This window comes from Chlorocebus sabaeus, chromosome 23 (genome assembly GCF_047675955.1).
Source record: "Chlorocebus sabaeus isolate Y175 chromosome 23, mChlSab1.0.hap1, whole genome shotgun sequence".
Classification (NCBI taxonomy): Eukaryota; Metazoa; Chordata; class Mammalia; order Primates; family Cercopithecidae; genus Chlorocebus; species Chlorocebus sabaeus.
Window position 1 is genome coordinate 22,300,040 of NC_132926.1, and position 16,958 is coordinate 22,316,997.

Consider the following 16,958-nt stretch of genomic DNA (forward strand, 5'->3'; position numbering starts at 1 on the left):
TACCCGAAGCCAATCTTTGGGTTTAGGTCTAAGCTTTTGCCTTACAGGACTGGCATTACAGTTGTATTGTATTAGATACTGCTGGAATCAAATAGTGCATACAGTCAACATGCTAACGTATATGCTGAAATTATTTGGTAGCGTGATTTGATTTTATGTGAAGAAAACTTAGTATAGCAAGTTTATTTTAAGGTTTATTTTAAGGATCAGGTTCTTGGTATTCAGCCCAGGCACGTTAAAACACTGTTATTTCTAACTCTATCAAATAAGGTTATTAAAAACTGAGATTTTTAAAGATTTGTATTAGGTACTGTGGTGTGCAAACAGGGTCTGGACCCGTACCAGTTTTCAAGTCAGTTTAATGGGTCTGACTAGCCTTAAAACAAATGAAGTAGACCAGAGTAGAAAAGAAATTATGTATCACAAAATACACAGTTAAGTACTTGGTGAAACTTTTGCTTAAGTTTGTGTATTTATGTATATATGGATGCATGTATACATTCATAAGTGTTTTTGTTGGATTGTAGTGCAAATATATTTCTTAATATGAGATGATTTAAAAAGTTAGAAAGCCACAGCTCTGTAACTGTTTGCTTCGGAAGTAGTTTGAGTATCTGAGTTCTTGGTATTTTTGTGTTTTGGGAGACAGAATAGGTAACTAGTTAGGATGCAAGAGTGGAAGAGCAACTTTCTTTGAATCTTCAGTGATTAACCAATAAAGTTGAGATGGGATTTTACTTATTAAATAGCTTTGGATAGTTAAGGCTGAATTTGCTTTGTGGAAGTTTTGAAAGCTGTTATAACCAGAGGAAGAAATATATGTGTGTTTCACAAAAGTTGTAGTTGCATTTACTGAAAATGTTGTATATGGTTCAGTGAATGTAATATATGTGATGCTTAACATAAAGCTGTCTGAGAAAACATTCTTTCTGATTCAATACTGGAAATACCTATTTTAAGTATAGTCAACTGTTCTTCCATTGCTTAGGGCAGCTGTTTGTTTTTACCAAAAATGTAGGACCTAAAGAAATGAAGGTCTCTGGACTTTTGGGGGAAGAGATAGTAGATTTTTGTGTTCTTGTTTTTTAATATGAAGTAGTTTTCGGGAAAGGTTATGTAAGTAAGCATCAGGTGTTGTTTACGTTTAAAAAATTGAATTATAGATGTTAACTTAATGTCTTCTTTTTTTCTTCCATTTCTTTCAAAGGTTTGGGCCCCATGGTATCCCTGTGACAGTATTTCCCAAAAGGGAATATAAGGATAAACCAGAAGCCATGCAGCTCCAAAGTAATACATTCCAAGAAGGGACAGAAGTCAAGTGTGAAGCCAATGGTGCTGTTCCTGATGACCCTTCTCCTGTCCCGCATCCCAAGCTGAGTTTGGCTGAAAGCCTGTGGACTTCCAAACCACCACCTCTCTTCCATGAAGGAGCACCTTATCCTCCCCCTTTGTTTATCAGGGACACATATAACCAATCAATACCTCAGCCACCTCCACGGAAAATTAAGCGACCCAAACGAAAAATGTACAGGGAAGAACCCACTTCAATAATGAATGCTATTAAACTACGACCCAGGCAAGTTCTGTGTGATAAATGTAAAAACAGTGTTGTTGCTGAAAAAAAGGAAATTAGAAAAGGTAGTAGTGCAAGTGACTCTTCTAAATATGAAGATAAAAAACGGAGAAATGAAAGTGTAACTACTGTGAACAAAAAACTGAAAACTGACCATAAAGTGGATGGGAAAAACCAAAATGAAAGCCAGAAAAGAAATGCCGTGGTTAAGGTTTCAAATATTGCTCACAGCAGAGGCAGAGTCGTAAAAGTTTCTGCTCAGGCAAATACATCAAAAGCTCAGTTAAGTACTAAAAAAGTTCTCCAGAGTAAGAACATGGATCATGTGAAAGCTCGGGAAGTGTTAAAAATTGCCAAAGAAAAGGCACAAAAGAAGCAAAATGAAACCTCTACTTCCAAAAATGCACATTCAAAAGTCCATTTCACACGTCGATATCAGAATCCTAGCTCAGGTTCCCTTCCACCCCGGGTTCGTTTAAAACCACAGAGGTACAGGAATGAAGAAAATGACTCTTCTCTGAAGACAGGACTTGAGAAAATGCGGAGTGGCAAGATGGCACCCAAGCCCCAGTCTCGCTGCACCTCTACCCGCTCAGCAGGTGAGGCCCCTTCAGAAAATCAGAGTCCCTCAAAAGGCCCTGAAGAGGCCAGCAGTGAGGTTCAGGACACAAATGAAGTGCATGTGCCTGGTGAGCAGGATGAACCACAGACATTGGGCAAAAAGGGCAGCAAAAACAATATCTCTGTTTATATGACCCTAAATCAAAAGAAATCTGACTCCTCCAGTGCTTCAGTGTGTAGCATTGATAGCACAGATGATTTGAAATCTTCCAACTCTGAGTGTAGTTCTTCTGAAAGCTTTGATTTTCCTCCAGGCAGTATGCATGCACCTTCCACCTCCTCCACTTCCTCCTCTTCAAAGGAAGAGAAAAAGCTCAGTAATTCCTTGAAAATGAAAGTCTTTTCCAAAACCGTCTCTAAATGCGTCACACCAGATGGCAGGACCATATGTGTAGGGGACATTGTTTGGGCCAAGATATATGGCTTCCCTTGGTGGCCAGCCCGTATTCTTACTATAACTGTGAGCCGGAAAGATAACGGCCTTTTAGTCCGACAGGAGGCCCGTATTTCATGGTTTGGGTCTCCAACAACATCTTTCCTTGCTCTTTCACAACTCTCCCCCTTTTTAGAAAACTTCCAGTCACGCTTTAATAAGAAGAGAAAGGGCCTGTATCGCAAGGCTATCACAGAGGCAGCTAAGGCTGCCAAGCAGCTGACCCCCGAAGTGCGGGCTTTGTTGACACAGTTTGAAACGTGAACATGGACAGTAAGGTAGGCAAGACCATTGGAAGTCACCACAGATTTTCTAGTCTAGTTAGAAATAATTTCTACGAAATAGCTTGGCCGGATTGGAGAGAGAAGTTGCACTCAGTTGGCTGGCTTTTTAATACTTACCTTATAGCCATTTTTAGACTGAGAAGTTAAACTGAACATATAATCAAATTTTGTGTTAAGGAAATGAGATTTTAGCAGTGTTTTTCGGTTTTGAAGTTCAAAACCATCCCAAGGCGTAGGAGCCATAGCCTCAACTGAAATTGAATTTTTCTAGGGACTGTTAATTGCCATTTGTACCTAATACTGTATATATACACATATATATACATATATATATGAAATATAGCCTGTCACTGTGTGACACAGGTTGCATATTTGGGATTGCAGTAAGGGCTTGGTGAGCTGGGGGAATAGTGTGGATATTTAATGACTACTTGTTTTTTAAATAATGAACACTTAGCCTTCTTATGCGCATAACGGTGTAAAAGTTAGATGGTTAGGTGTTTGACAAACAGATGCTTGCTATTCAGTTACAGACTGGGGAAATAGCCCAGTGTTTGGGATTAAAACTGTCAAGACTGGATAGGTGTTAGTCATCACTGTCTTTCGTCTGGTGGGGATTTAATAAATACTTTCAAGCTTCTGGTTTGGGAGTTTAGATAGGTTTGATTTTGGATTTGTAAATAGTTGATTGCTAAATTTGGTCAGATTTCTCCTGACTGGCTGTTCCTAAATTCTTAGGATATGTCCCAGTAAAATTACACTTTGTGAATTAATTGTCATATGTGTAATTGTTGCATTTTGGATGTACCTAATTTGATAATTAAAACAAAATAATTTCCGTTTAAGGTATCTGTTTGCAGGTCAGAAAATGAGAAAATGTAATTGTGTAATGCTTTGAAATGTAAAAAAAAAAAAAAAAAAAAAAAAAAAAAAAACTAAATAAAATCAACTAAATCCAAATTATTTGTGTGTGTTTCTCAAAAAGCTTTGAAAAATTTCAAGATGGTAGAAAATTATTCTTTGTAAGAGTGTTTAGAAGAGATGAAAAAATCAAACTTTTATTTTGCTATTTGCCCTATCCGGGAGTATATTATCTGAGATAAGAAAACTTCAAATAATGAGAGATGAATCAGTATATTCTCAAAATAAGATTTTATAGTATAGAGGTTTGATAATGCTTTTAGATTTGATACCCCCTTCCTGCCAATTTCTCATAAATGTGTGAATTTTAATTTTTAGCCTTAATATTTCATCACATGCTTCCTTTTTTTACATTTGGGTAATTACAACTGGTCTCTTCTGTTTGGTTTTCTGCCTCATATATCACTGCTTTTGGGGCTAGTAACTTAGCTTACTATTTTTCTACATGGTCCATCTGTCCCTAAGATTTGATTTCTTATTTTCCATTTTTAGCTTTGTATTAGTAGTGAGAAATATATCTGATTTGCTGTGGAGGCAAGTTTATCTCAAGATTTTTAAAGTTGCTTTCATACGTTTTGTGTCTTAACTTTTGGATATCTAATTTCAATACTTTTAGAAATTTAAAAGTGTTAGCAGTTTTTGTGGATTTCTAAATCCAATTTGAAATAGTTATGGAATGCATAATGAAAAGATTAATGGAGGTTGAAAATCAATAGTCTTGTCAGCTTTCTTAAGGTTATGAACTGGTTACGAATTTCTGCAAAAGCAAGTGGAATTTCTTCTGGGGAACTCAATGCTTTTTGATTATTATGAACACACAATTTAAAAACATGTTTCACTTGAGTAGAACATATTCTTTCCTGCAAACAGAAACAACTATACTTAAAAAAAAAAATTCTTTGATTGAAATTCACAGTGTGGTTGAGAAGTTATAAGGAACTATCCTAAAAGATTTTCCAAGTATTTGTTTCAGATTAATGAACTTGTTAATTCAGGTGTTTTTAAAAGTTTGAAATCTAAAGTTCAGAAAGACTTAAAAATCACCAAAACATGTAATTCCAAGGCTGTGTGTAATGATCCGGGTGAGTTTTATCTTAACAGTGGTTTGAAGTGGACATTACTAATATGGTCAAGTGCTTGGTAAATGTGCTCTTGTGGCATAAACCAAATTTGATTTGTTTCAGAAGCCATGGGGAAAGAGAAGAAAGAAAAAAAAATCATGATTGTTGAATATAAAATAACATTCAGTTTCGTAGAACACACCTTTGAGGAAAAGGTTGAGCATATCACAAATGATATTATGCCAAATGACCCCTTTGCTTTAAACTGGCAGTCTGGCATATTTCATTTGTGGTTTCAGTAGGGAAGCAAGTTTTAAAGAATCTCTCTAATCTTAAATGTGTATTCTAAACTCTAATAGCTGAATATTAAAAACTTTTATTCCAGTGGAAATGTCTTAGATACATTTGTCCAGTATCTACTGCAGATGGAGATATAGTTGAATTGGGTAGTTATAGCCACTTTATATTTCTCTTTGAAATGATAAAAGGCACTTATTCTTGATATGGAGATAACAGAAGTGGGTATTTTTTTTCCCTTTGCAGTGGGAGTAAACTGGCTTAGACCAAATCTGCGGCTTAAGTAACGGTCGTGGCTAAAACAAAGGATTGGCAAGGGGAGAAACCAAGTGAAGGAAGAGTTGTGAAAGCTAAGAATGTGTTTATTTCTGGAAATTCTCAGAAATGTAAAGCATCAGAGTATTTTTCCCTTTTTACTTTCTAGAATTTATAGACCAGGAAGCTGACTAATCATTTGGAAGGAACATCCATTCAACTCTCATTTACAGATGTGGAACCAAAGACCACAAACAATTATCTGTGAGAGGCCAGGTGCGGTGGCTCATTCCCATATTCCTTGAAGTTTGGAAGGCCAGGGTGGGATGATTGCTTGAGGCCCGGAGTTGGAGACCAGTCTGGACAACATAGACCCCTGTCCCCCCTGCCATCTCTGCAGAAAAATAAAAACTTAGCCCGGCATGGTGGTGCACACCTATAGTCCCAGCTATACGCCTGTATCCTAGCTACTTGGGAGGCTAAGATGGCTTGAGCTCAGGAGTTGGAGGCTGCAGTGAGCTATGATCACACCACTGCACTCTGGTCTAGGCAAGAGTGACACCCTGTCTCTGAAAAAAACCCTATATATCAGTGAGGTAGAGAAAGTGGGATTCACTAGTCTGAAGCCTTTTTGTATGACTTGGTGGTGTGTCCCCAGATGGTTTTGATGGGGAAGAAATCTGTAAATAGTAACTGTAGATTGGTACTAAGTTGAAAAAGCAGGAATTTTGATGTGATAACAGACTGGAGGCAAAGAACAGGGAACTGATACTAAAATCAACTAAATGAATATATCTTCATTAGTGAGCCTGAGTATCTAAATTGCAAAATATTAAATTGAGTTACACTCCTATTTAAGCAGGTTGTACTTTTCTAAAAATTGGTTATGTTGAAAAGGTCACAAGTCTGTAGAATAACTGAATTGGGAATTGGAAATACCTTAAGTCTGTAATTTGTATCTAAAATTAGGTTTTCCCTTTGAAGTTGGGAATTTTCTATGGTCTGTGCTGTATGCTTTCACTTTTATTAGTACTTAAACAGCTGAAGAGATGGGCAGATGTCTAGAAAAATTAATGTTTTGATTCAGGAATTTGTGCCTAGTGATGGCCTCCAATAGGGAATTTTCCAGAGAGAATGAAGACTCATTTTCTAAGTTGAGGCAAATGTAGTTTTTGTTTTGGTATTGTTCTTATATTAGAGCTATTAAAACAATCTCTTAAAAAATGCCAGGTATGGCTGGGCACGGTGGCTCATGCTTGTAATCCCAGCACTTTGGGAGGCTGAGGCAGGTGGATCACCTGAGGTCAGGAGTTCAAGACTAGCCTGGCCAACATCGCAAAACCCTGTCTCTACTAAACCCCGTCTCTACTAAAAACACAAAAATTAGCTGCGCATGGTGGCATATGCCTGTAATCCCAGCTACTTGGGAGGCTGAGTCAGGAGAATTGCTTGAACCCAGGAGGCGGAGGTTGCACTCCAGCCTGGGTGACAGAGTGAGACTCTGTCTCAAAAAACAAAACAAAACGAAAAACATGCTGGATGTAAGGGAATTCAGAAACAGGATGCCATGCCAATTTCCAGGAGAAAATAAAACGGCGAGGGTGCATTAGTTACCTTTACCTGGTTCTGATTTAGTTAATAGGTCCTTCATATTCCAGATATACAGTTTGTGTAGATTTACTGTATTCCTTCATTCAACAAATGAACAGGATTAAAAAATGAAAGCATTAGCTAATAGTAATATGCTTTGTTGTGCCATTTTCAATGAAGGAATAGGAAGTTTAAAGTCACAGTGATATAGCTGATCTGTGTATTTTTAGTTTTCCAGGGTATTTTGGTGTCATTACCATGGATAATTGACACTAACATAAGATAAACAACTCTTTGTCTTATCTTTACTCAAGTAACAGACCTAATATTTATAGATCCAAACAGGTTTTTTTTTTTTTGCCTTTCCTTGTGGCATTGTGTGGAAATCACTTTCTCCTTGTTATATTAATGGAGCACTGTGATCTTTTTGTGTGGTGTTTGAAAAATTGTGGTTAAATAGATGTAAAATTTGTCATCTTAATCATTTTTAATTATACAGTTCTATGGCATTAAATACATTCACAATGTTGTTCAACCATCACCACCTTCCATCTGTAATTTGGTTTTGATAGAAATCTTTTAAATTTGGGATGGCATTTTCTAGAAGGTGTTGGAAAGTAAGTTATAAGAATGTTTTTCTTGGTCAGTGGTGTGATTGGAATATGCTGCTGGCATTGCTCCACTTCCAGGATTCCTTCCTGATCAATCTGTAGTCCTATACAAGGAAATGACTGTAGCTTACAGTGCTAATTGGTGCCCCCCCAACTTTTTTTTTGAAATAGGGTCGCACTCTGTCGCCCAGGCTGGAATGCAGTTGCGAGATCACAGCCTTGACTTCCTGGGGTCACGCAGTTCTCCCACCTCAAGCCCCCTACCCCCACCATAGCTGGGACTACAGGTGCGTGTCACCATGCCCGGCTAATTTAAAAAAAATGTTTAGTAGAGACAAAGTCTCCCTTTGTTGCCCTGGCTGGTCTCAAACTCCTGGGCTCAAGTGATTCTCTCGTCTTGGCCCCCAACAAAGTGCTGGGATTATAGGCATGAGCCACCGTGCTCGGCCAGTGTCTCCATTTTTAAGAACTGTAACTGCCAAAATTTTAGGTGAATTAGTGTGACTGTACTTAACCGAGTAGTTAGTTGGTTTTGGTTAAAACTGTTCCCTTCCAGTAATGTAAACTTTTATATCAAGGCATATTTGTTTTCCATTAACTTTACCGACATAAAAAGTGGAAAAAGCAAGTAAATTTCAAAAAAATGGTATACATATTATTAAAATATGACAAAAAGTGTGATGGTATTTAAAACTTGGAAAGTAGTTTAATTCCATTACTAATTTAAATGATTTCCATATTCAAAATTGACAAAAAAATTATTTATGAGGCTGAACATGGTGGCTCATGCCTATAGTCCCAGCTACTCCAGAGGCTGAGGCAGGAAGGTGGGGTTCCACCATGTTGGCCAGGCTGGTCTCAACTCCTGACCTCAGGTGATCTGCCTGCCTTGGCCTCCCAAAGTGCTGAGATTATAGGTGTGAGCCGTTGTGCCCAGCCCATAAAGCTTTGATGTTAAAAACAGACCAATTGCAAACTCAGTTTAAAGGTGAATTTTTTATATATATATATTTATATATTTTGAGACAAGGTCTCACTCTCGCCCAAGCTAGACTGTAGGGGTATAATCATGACTCACTGCAGCCTCGACCTCCTAGGCTTAGGCGATCCTCCTACCTCAGCCTCTTAGCGGGGGCCACAGACACGTACCATCACACCTGACTAATTTTAAAAAATTATTTGTAGAGACAGGGTCTCACTGTGTTGCCCAGGCTGGTCTTGAACTTCTGGGCTCAAACAGTAACTTCTGCCTTGGCCTCCCAAAGTGGTGGGTTTACAGGTATGAGCCACTGCACCCAGCTAAATATTGTTTCTTCACATTTCTGATATTCTGGCCAGGCGTGGTGGCTCACGTCTGTAATCCCAGCACTTTGGGAGGCTGAAGCGGGCGGATCATGAGGTCAGGAGTTCGAGACCAGCCTAGCCAACATGGTGAAACCCCATCTCTATTAAAAATATAAAAATTAGCTGGGTGTGGTGGTGCGTGTCTATAATCCCAGCTACTCAGGAGGCTGAGGCAGGAGAACTGCTTGAACCTGACCTGGGAAGTGGAGCTTGCAGTGAGCTGAGATCGTGCCACCGTACTCCAGCCTGGGCAACAAGAGTGAAACTGTCTAAAAAAAAAAAAAAAGTTGAAAACAGTCATTATTTAAATATGGAAGTTTCTTTGTATCATAAGAATGTGACAGTTATAAAGGCTGGGTACGGTGGCCCACATCTGTAATCCCAGCACTTTGGGAGGCCGAGGCAGGCGGATCACCTGAGGTCAGGAGTTCGAGACCAGCCTGGCCAACATGGTCAAACACCATCTCTACTAAAAATACAAAAATGAGCCGGGCGTGGTGGCAGGTGCCTGTAGTCCCAGCTACTCGGGTGGCTGAGGCAGTAGAATGGCGTGAACCCAGTAGGCAAAGGTTGCAGTGAGCCAGGATCGCACCACTGCATTCCAGCATGGGTGACGGCGCGAGACTCCATCTCAAAAAAAAAGAATGTGACATGTGACAGCCGGGCGTGGTGGCTCACGCCTGTTAATCCCAGCACTCTGGGAGGCCGAGGTAGGCAGATCACAAGGTGAGGAGTTCGAGATCAGCCTGACCAACGTGGTGAAACCCTGTCTCTATTAAAAATGCAAAAATTAGATGGGCGTGCTGGTGCGCACCTGTAATCCCAGCTACTAAGGAGGCTGAGGCGAGAGAATCGCTTGAACCCGGGAGGCAGAGGTTGCAGTGAGCCAAGATCGTGCCATTGCACTCCAACCTGAGTGACAGAGCGAGACTCCATCTCAAAAAAAAAAAAATGTTGGCAGTTACTTCCTTATACTGCCTGGAAATCTGAGTCTTAACCAGAAACCATCATTAAAACTTCTCATAACTTTTTCTATCCTGGTTGTCAGTATCTACAAGGAAAAGCCAAGTACTTCATAACTGAAGTGTTAGCCTGTTATGATCACACTTTTTTCCTCTTCTCAAATAAAAACCTTGTACTTATAATGCATATCAGGGGCTGAGTGCAGTGGCTCATGCCTGTAATCCTAGCACTTTGGGAGGCCAAAGCTGCTGGATCACCTGAGGTCAGGAGTTCAGGACCAGCCTGGCCAACATGGCGAAACCCTGTCTCTACTAAAAATACAAAAATTAGCTGAGCGTGGTAGCGGGTGCCTGTAGTCCCAGCTACTCAGGAGGCTGAGGCAGGAGAATCACTTGAACCCAGGAGGCAGGGGTTGCAGTGAACCAAGATTGTGCCACTGCACTCCAGCCTGGGTAACAGAGCGAAACTCCATCTCAAAAAAAATAGAAATAAATAAAATGCATATCAGGTTTTAGCAAGGGCTTCTTGTTTTTCTTTTTCTTTTTTTTTGTTTTTTACTATTTAAGGTAATTTTGTACCCCACAGTGTCCCTCATTTAGATTCACTTAAAAGCTATTGAAAAAGCCTAGGAATGTCAGGTAAAATATGATGGAATTTTTTTATTGCCTCAGAAAAATTGTTTGTAATGTGAGAATGTCATCGAGTTGAGTGTAAAAGATAGAAATGGATACTCAGGAGTATATATATGACTTGCCAGTGATGCAGGTGAGTTTAAGCATTCATTAACATTTTTAGGACCAGGCGCCTTGGCTCATGCCTGTAATCCTAGCACTTTGGGAGACCGAGGCAGGAGAATCATTTGAGTCCAGGAGTTTGAGACCAGCATGTGCAACATGGTGAAACTCTGTCTCTACAAAAACGAAAAAATAAGGTGGGCTTGGTGGCGCGTGCCTGTAGTCCCAGCTACTTGGGAGGCTGAGGTGGGAGGACCACTTTAGCCTTGGAGGCTGAGGCTGCCATTAGCCATGATTGTGCCACTGCACTCTAGCCTGGGTGACAGAGTGAGACCCTGTCTCAAAAAAACACAAAAAAGATTTTTGCAACAGTAGTGATTAATAGCAGGCTTTTATTGAGCAAAAAACCATTCCCTTTCACTTTTCAGGCACATGGCTCAAAGTACAAGCTCTTGAGCCAGATTTGCTGGATTCAAAGCCTGACTTGGATCAGCCACTTACAAACTATGTGATCTTAGGCAGGTTACTCCCAATATCATCACCTGTGAAATAGGGAGAATAATAGTATCTCCTCATAAGGTAATTGTGAGAATTTAAAAGAATATTTAAAGCAATAAAAAAAATGTCTTGCATGAGTCTGTGTAAATACTTGCTATCATTACTACCACTGCAATCACTTTGTGTTGCACAGTCAATTCTGGTAGCTTTTGATACTATCATTCTGCAGCGTATACTCAGTATAAATGAAAATATGTTACAACAATATTATTCGTACCTGAAAATTTCGAGAATCATAGTATGATTATTCACAAATCTCTGGAAGTAGCATTAACTCACTGGTTTTAATAGGCATTTGTAGAGGTTAACTGAATCGAAGGTCATGAGGATTATGGTTAAAGGAGACCTGTGTTAACATATTTCAACTCTTGCCCCATTCATTTATTTAACACACAAATTTCAGTGATCTGGTACTTACTTTCCTATTCTACTCTCCCTTATGCCAAGCACAGGGCCTGGCATGGGGAGAAATTATTGTCTTCTTGTGAATGAATGATGAGCAATTCTGGTTCAGACATGTCCTAATGACCGATGACCATCTCAGATGCCCTGCACATCCCGAATCCTTTCCATGACACATGAGAAGTATCTGAGCTGGTAGGGCTCAATGTAGTGGAGGCCCTGTTAGGAGAACTTCACAAATGTGCTAGAACTACAAAGCCACATTTGTCAGCTTTTGGGTGAATTAGCTGATTTGCGTAGATGCTGTGTTTCCCTGGGACCATAGCATTTTACTGTTTTAATGTTTTGCAGTATGGTGAAAAAGGATTTGAACATTTTCATTTTTATTGCTGCTCGTATGATTGAGTAGATTGTCTCCTCTTTCTAGGAGGGAAATGCCACACATTCCAAGGCCTTGATCTGTGTGTGGTGTGGCCATATTTTCCCGAGGATAGTCATTTTTACCCATGGCTCATTTTGGGGATGTTCTTAATCACAAATCTGTCATCTCCCGCAACAGTTTAGTTTTTAGCAAGGAATCTGGCTGGGAGTGGCACATCTTGGTGTGCATCCTGGTATACTGGGAAGAAGTACGTGCAGTTTGTCTAAAACTCCAGTAAAAGAGCTGGTTAGAAAAACAGCACTAAGGTTAGAAAGCCAGAAGGGCTATTGTAAGAGGAGATACTGTTGATGCTTTTCCTGCTTGTTCATGTTGCATCATGCTTTACTGTATTAAGAAAATGCATTTGGAGTGTTCAGTGAGATAATAGGTACATGTCAATGCTCTTAAGATTTTAGTTTTGAATTGTGGGCTTTCTTTAAGAGCATAAGCTCTACTTGTTTCGTGCACACTAAGAGGGAGATTGAGGGTTACCCTGTTCTGATTTGCCCTGTTACAGTTCTGCTGCTTCCCAAGAATAGTTGCCATTGTTGCACTTAAACTTTTCTCTCAAAGGACAAAATAAGTAATTTCCGATGAAATTGCCGCCTTTTCATAGGTCTCTCCCTCCACTTACTTCGTCACAGCTGGGTCTCCTTGGCTCTTCCTAATGGATATCCTGTACTAGTGGTAAATTTCTAAAGAAAAGCCTGGAGGCCCTAAAAGCATTGAGGGGAAGATTATCTAAAACATTAGCACAAAAGACTCACAGGCCAGGCACTGTGGACCAGGGACTGGCTTGTTAATATTTTGGCATTTCAGGGGGTTGCAGGTGAGGAATTGCACAGGGAAAGATGAGATCATTCTTTGATACATCTTGACTCTCCTTGCTTAAAGTTGAAAAGGAGATTTAGAATGATTGCTGAAACCTAACAAATTTTACTTGCAGAGGGAGAGGTTCAAAAGATAATTTCTTTATTGCACTCAGATTCCCTTATTGTGTGATTGCTGTTGGGTTATAGTTGATAGTATTTTAAGTTTTTCCATGAACAAAAGGAAAAATACCTCATTATGAAATCTCACCTAAAAAATTATTTTCCCCTGAGCTAAAATTCAGAGGGAATTATTTTTCTAGATCAGTTGTATACAAAATCTTTTCGATGAGTCAGAAAAGCCTTTTCTAAGGTTTTCATTATATACTGCTGCTTCTAATTTTAACTTAGGATTAAAAAAAACAATGATTCTGAAGACTGGATGTTATCTAACTAATGATCCCAGAATTGACTACATTGATGTGATAGGTGAATTGTTTTTTATTTATAGTTAGGAAAGTAAGCAAACAAGCAAATATGTTTAAAAATTAGGCTTAAGATAGCAGTCCTTCATTTAAATTATGCTTAGTATTTGAAGTCTGTTTTGAAAGCTTAAGTGTCATAAAAAAGCTTATCTTGTTATAACTGTTATTTCAACGAGGTATTACCTCACACAGTAAATTTAGGTCCTGAATAGTATGCAAGTGTGGTTATTGGGATTAAAGCGGAAAGGGGTTCAGGCAGTGCTTGGTCATTTTGCTAGAAAGGGTCAAAAGAGGCTCGGTGTGGTGGCTCACGCCTATAATCCCAGCACTTTGGGAGGCCAAGGCGAGTGCATCACCTGAGGTCAGGAGTTTGAGACCAGGCTGGCTAAAATGGTGAAACCCTATCTCTACTAAAAATATAAAAAAATTGCCAGGTGTAGTGGCGGGCGCCTATAATCACAGCTACTTGGAAGACGGAGGCAGGAGAATCGCTTGAACCTGGGAAGTGGAGGTTGTTGCAGTGAGCCAAGATCATGCCACTGCACTCCAGCCTGGGTGACAAGAGCCAGACTCTGTCTCAAAAAAAAAAAAAAAAAGTCATTGAGCTCATTAATTATATAGTGTGGACAGGGATGACAGGTTCAGCCTTATCTCTGAATACTGACTGAGAAGATCTGGACTTCTTCAGCACTATGCTAATGTGAGATTAGTAAGAAATTTTTGTTAGGAACACCCAGTGTGAGTTAGCATTTCCCCTTTCATTTGTAAGTTTGCTTGGAGGGCAGAATCTTGGTGTGCCCCATGGCATCTTGCTGCGGATTTGACTTGAGCCGGAGAGTGCCCTCTCTGGGCCAAGGCTGTTGTGTCTACGCGGCTCTCAAGTCTGTTTACATTTAGTACCAAAGCTTCTCTTTCTGAGAAGCCAGCAAGTTATCCAGAATAAATTTGTTATGAAAATTCACCTGAATTTTGGTCTTATTTTAAAACTATTTTTGGTAAAATGGATGGATTAAAAAAACTCGAATGCTTTATTTTTGTTAACTTGGTTTTTTCTACCATAGGTCTCAACAAATGGCAGCTATTACATCAGACAGTGACGAGTCCTGCTGCTCCCTTACAGTGTCTGACAGACCACTGTGGATTCAGACTGGGAGCATTGAAGTTAACAGTGAAACGGGCAGGTCTGTCTGTTTTAAGCCCTGCCACAAAGTGAAGAGGGCATCATGTCATCACTTGATCATTCCTGAAGTAGATTAGGCTAGACTTAAAAGAATTCATTAGTTCTTTTTCTTTAGTTTTCATTGACCTTGGTAGCCGGTGTGCCTTGTGTGTAGGTGATAGTTTTAATGAATGAATATAACTTTCCATTGATACTACCTGCCATGCCAAAAAACAGGAGTCTCCTGTGAGCTTCCGTGAATTGAGAGCAGATTCTCTTAGGGTGATAGAAGTTGGGTGTGACCTTGCAGAATTATGTCAAATAGCAACTGAGTCTCCATGGAAAGTCAAAAATACTGGATTTCTTTTATCTTTTCACTATCTCCGTCTTTTTTTGTCACTTTTATATTCATTAAACTTCTTAGTCATTACTTCTTAACTGTATATATATATATAATATATATATGAAAACATATATATATATATATATTCTTAGTGAGTTAGTCTCAAAACCATTATCATTTACATAAAGCAACTCAGAATTCCAGAGGATGGTAAAAGATAGTGCTGAAATATAGTCTATTTCTTTAAGTACATTTATTAATAACTCTTTGGATAATGCCTAAAAGGCTTATTTTGGGCCCTTATAGGGTAGGAAAAGTTCAGGGATTTCTGTGTGTTTGTACTGCTTTGAAACTTATTACTTTTATTGCTTCCTTGAAGTGAGGCTGTTTAACCCTCTGGTGTTTGTACAGCTAGTGAAGAACTGTATAGTTGCATGGAAGCTGTAATTTGCAAACTGGGTCAGAATGGCAAATTTTGGATTAGAGATTGCAGCTGGGATTTTGGACACTTATCTGCGTAGGAGTGGTAGCCACCCTTAAGATGCGTATCTCTTGAGGGAATAGTGTTTTTTATTTTTCTGCACCTCTCATAGGAATAGTAAGATCTGCTTGAGTCCTTGCCTTTCCTGCCATAGATTTTAACTGAACTTGAACAGGCCTCACTAAAATTGAAGCCAAATATTGAGAGTCATAAATAGAAGGAAATGGAATTGTACATGGGATTGGGTGTTTACCTTTTTTTCTTTCAGTTTATAAAATGGGAACATTTGCTTCCAAAGTTCTGTGTGAGCCTGAATCTATTAGTATTGCAATCATATTAGCACAGTATCTTAGTTTTAGAAAGTAAAAACTGGGCTGAATGTCAAATTTCAAAACAGCATAAATCATTGTTTTTTTGTTTTTGATTTTTTTCCCAGAAGCAAGGATTACATTCATCTTTCATCTTGATGTGTGTAGTATTTGTCCCTAGAGGTCACTTTTCATTGCTTTAGGAGAAACGTGATAGAATACCCTGTGAAATGTATTTTGTAGGCCTTAATCTAGTAAGTGAAGGAAGCATGGGAACACCAGAAGGCAACACAAAATCAAGTCAGTTCTGTCAAATCATGGGGAAGATACCTCCTGTGAAATGTTTGGAAGTTAAATAATGGGAAGGATGGGGTGGTTTCTCTGTTTTCCTTGTTGTATTGTGTTTGTTGTGTCTGTTATCATTCCACTGAAATACCATTTTTGGTTTAAAAATGCATTTGACCAAAAAATTCATCTTTCTTTCCACGGATCATCTCTTTTGGAATTGAAACTCGTGTTGGTACTTGGGTTTCCAGGTTTGAGAGGCATAACCAGGGATTGTAGAAGGTTTCTGTGGGCATCTTTCTACTTCGTAGTATTAGAGGGAGGTTGGTAGTGTTGATCATTCTGGTCATGCTATTTAGCAGTAATTTTTATAAGCCCTGCCCTTTATAAATACTGCGCTTAGATTCCTGCTTCTTGTTGGAGGTATGGTGAAGAGGCCTCTGCTGATAATCAGGTTTGCTGGTGTAACAAGGGATACTGGTCAGTCTAACCAGTGTACATGTGTTGTCTTCTAGTATCAAAATGGTGCTCTTGATGCCTTCTGATGTGCTGTGTCTACTTCTGGGGAGGCACCCTCCACTCCCTTCTTTTTTTACTCTCTGCAAGTATGTGGACAGTGTAACCTGCTGCTGATTTGTACATAGCCTGGCTCTGTTTATAAATTTGCTAAAACTGTAGGCTAGTCTGTGCTAGTAGAAGGCCGTTGGTGCTTCATAGCAGTCCCCAGCAACTAAACTGACTCTCACAGCATTATACTGTGAAATGGCAATATAAAGAACAAAGTTAAAATTCCCCTGTTACTAGGCAGATATTTATAAGCAAGTATTTTTAAAAAAACACTCAAGTGCACATTGATTATGTAAAGATGACAGCCATTTTACTTGTGTTGGAAACTGGCCTGATAATACTTCAGAAATAACATGAATATTTCTGCTGGTTTAGAGTGGCAGTAAGTTGTTTTCTTAAAACAACATCGGTCAGGTTTAACCGATTTAAAAGAAAAAATCAGGTGTGATCCCA

The 16,958-nt window shown here is 39.1% G+C and overlaps 1 protein-coding gene across 13 annotated transcripts in view; it reads left to right on the forward strand.

Annotated features, from left to right (window-relative positions):
* Window positions 1-16,958, forward strand: part of PWWP2A (PWWP domain containing 2A) — a 64,978-nt gene that overhangs the window by 27,743 nt on the left and 20,277 nt on the right. For 5 of the 13 annotated variants that reach the window (XR_005242745.2, XM_038005318.2, XM_073010549.1 and 2 more), the window contains exon 2: window positions 1,208-2,172. Coding sequence is in view for 9 of the 13 variants with exons in the window: in XM_038005318.2 (XP_037861246.2) it covers window positions 1,208-2,172 (965 nt within the window). In the remaining 4 variants the exon portion in view is untranslated. The other 8 variants (XR_005242746.2, XR_012090800.1, XM_008015182.3 and 5 more) reach the window with 5 other exon arrangements.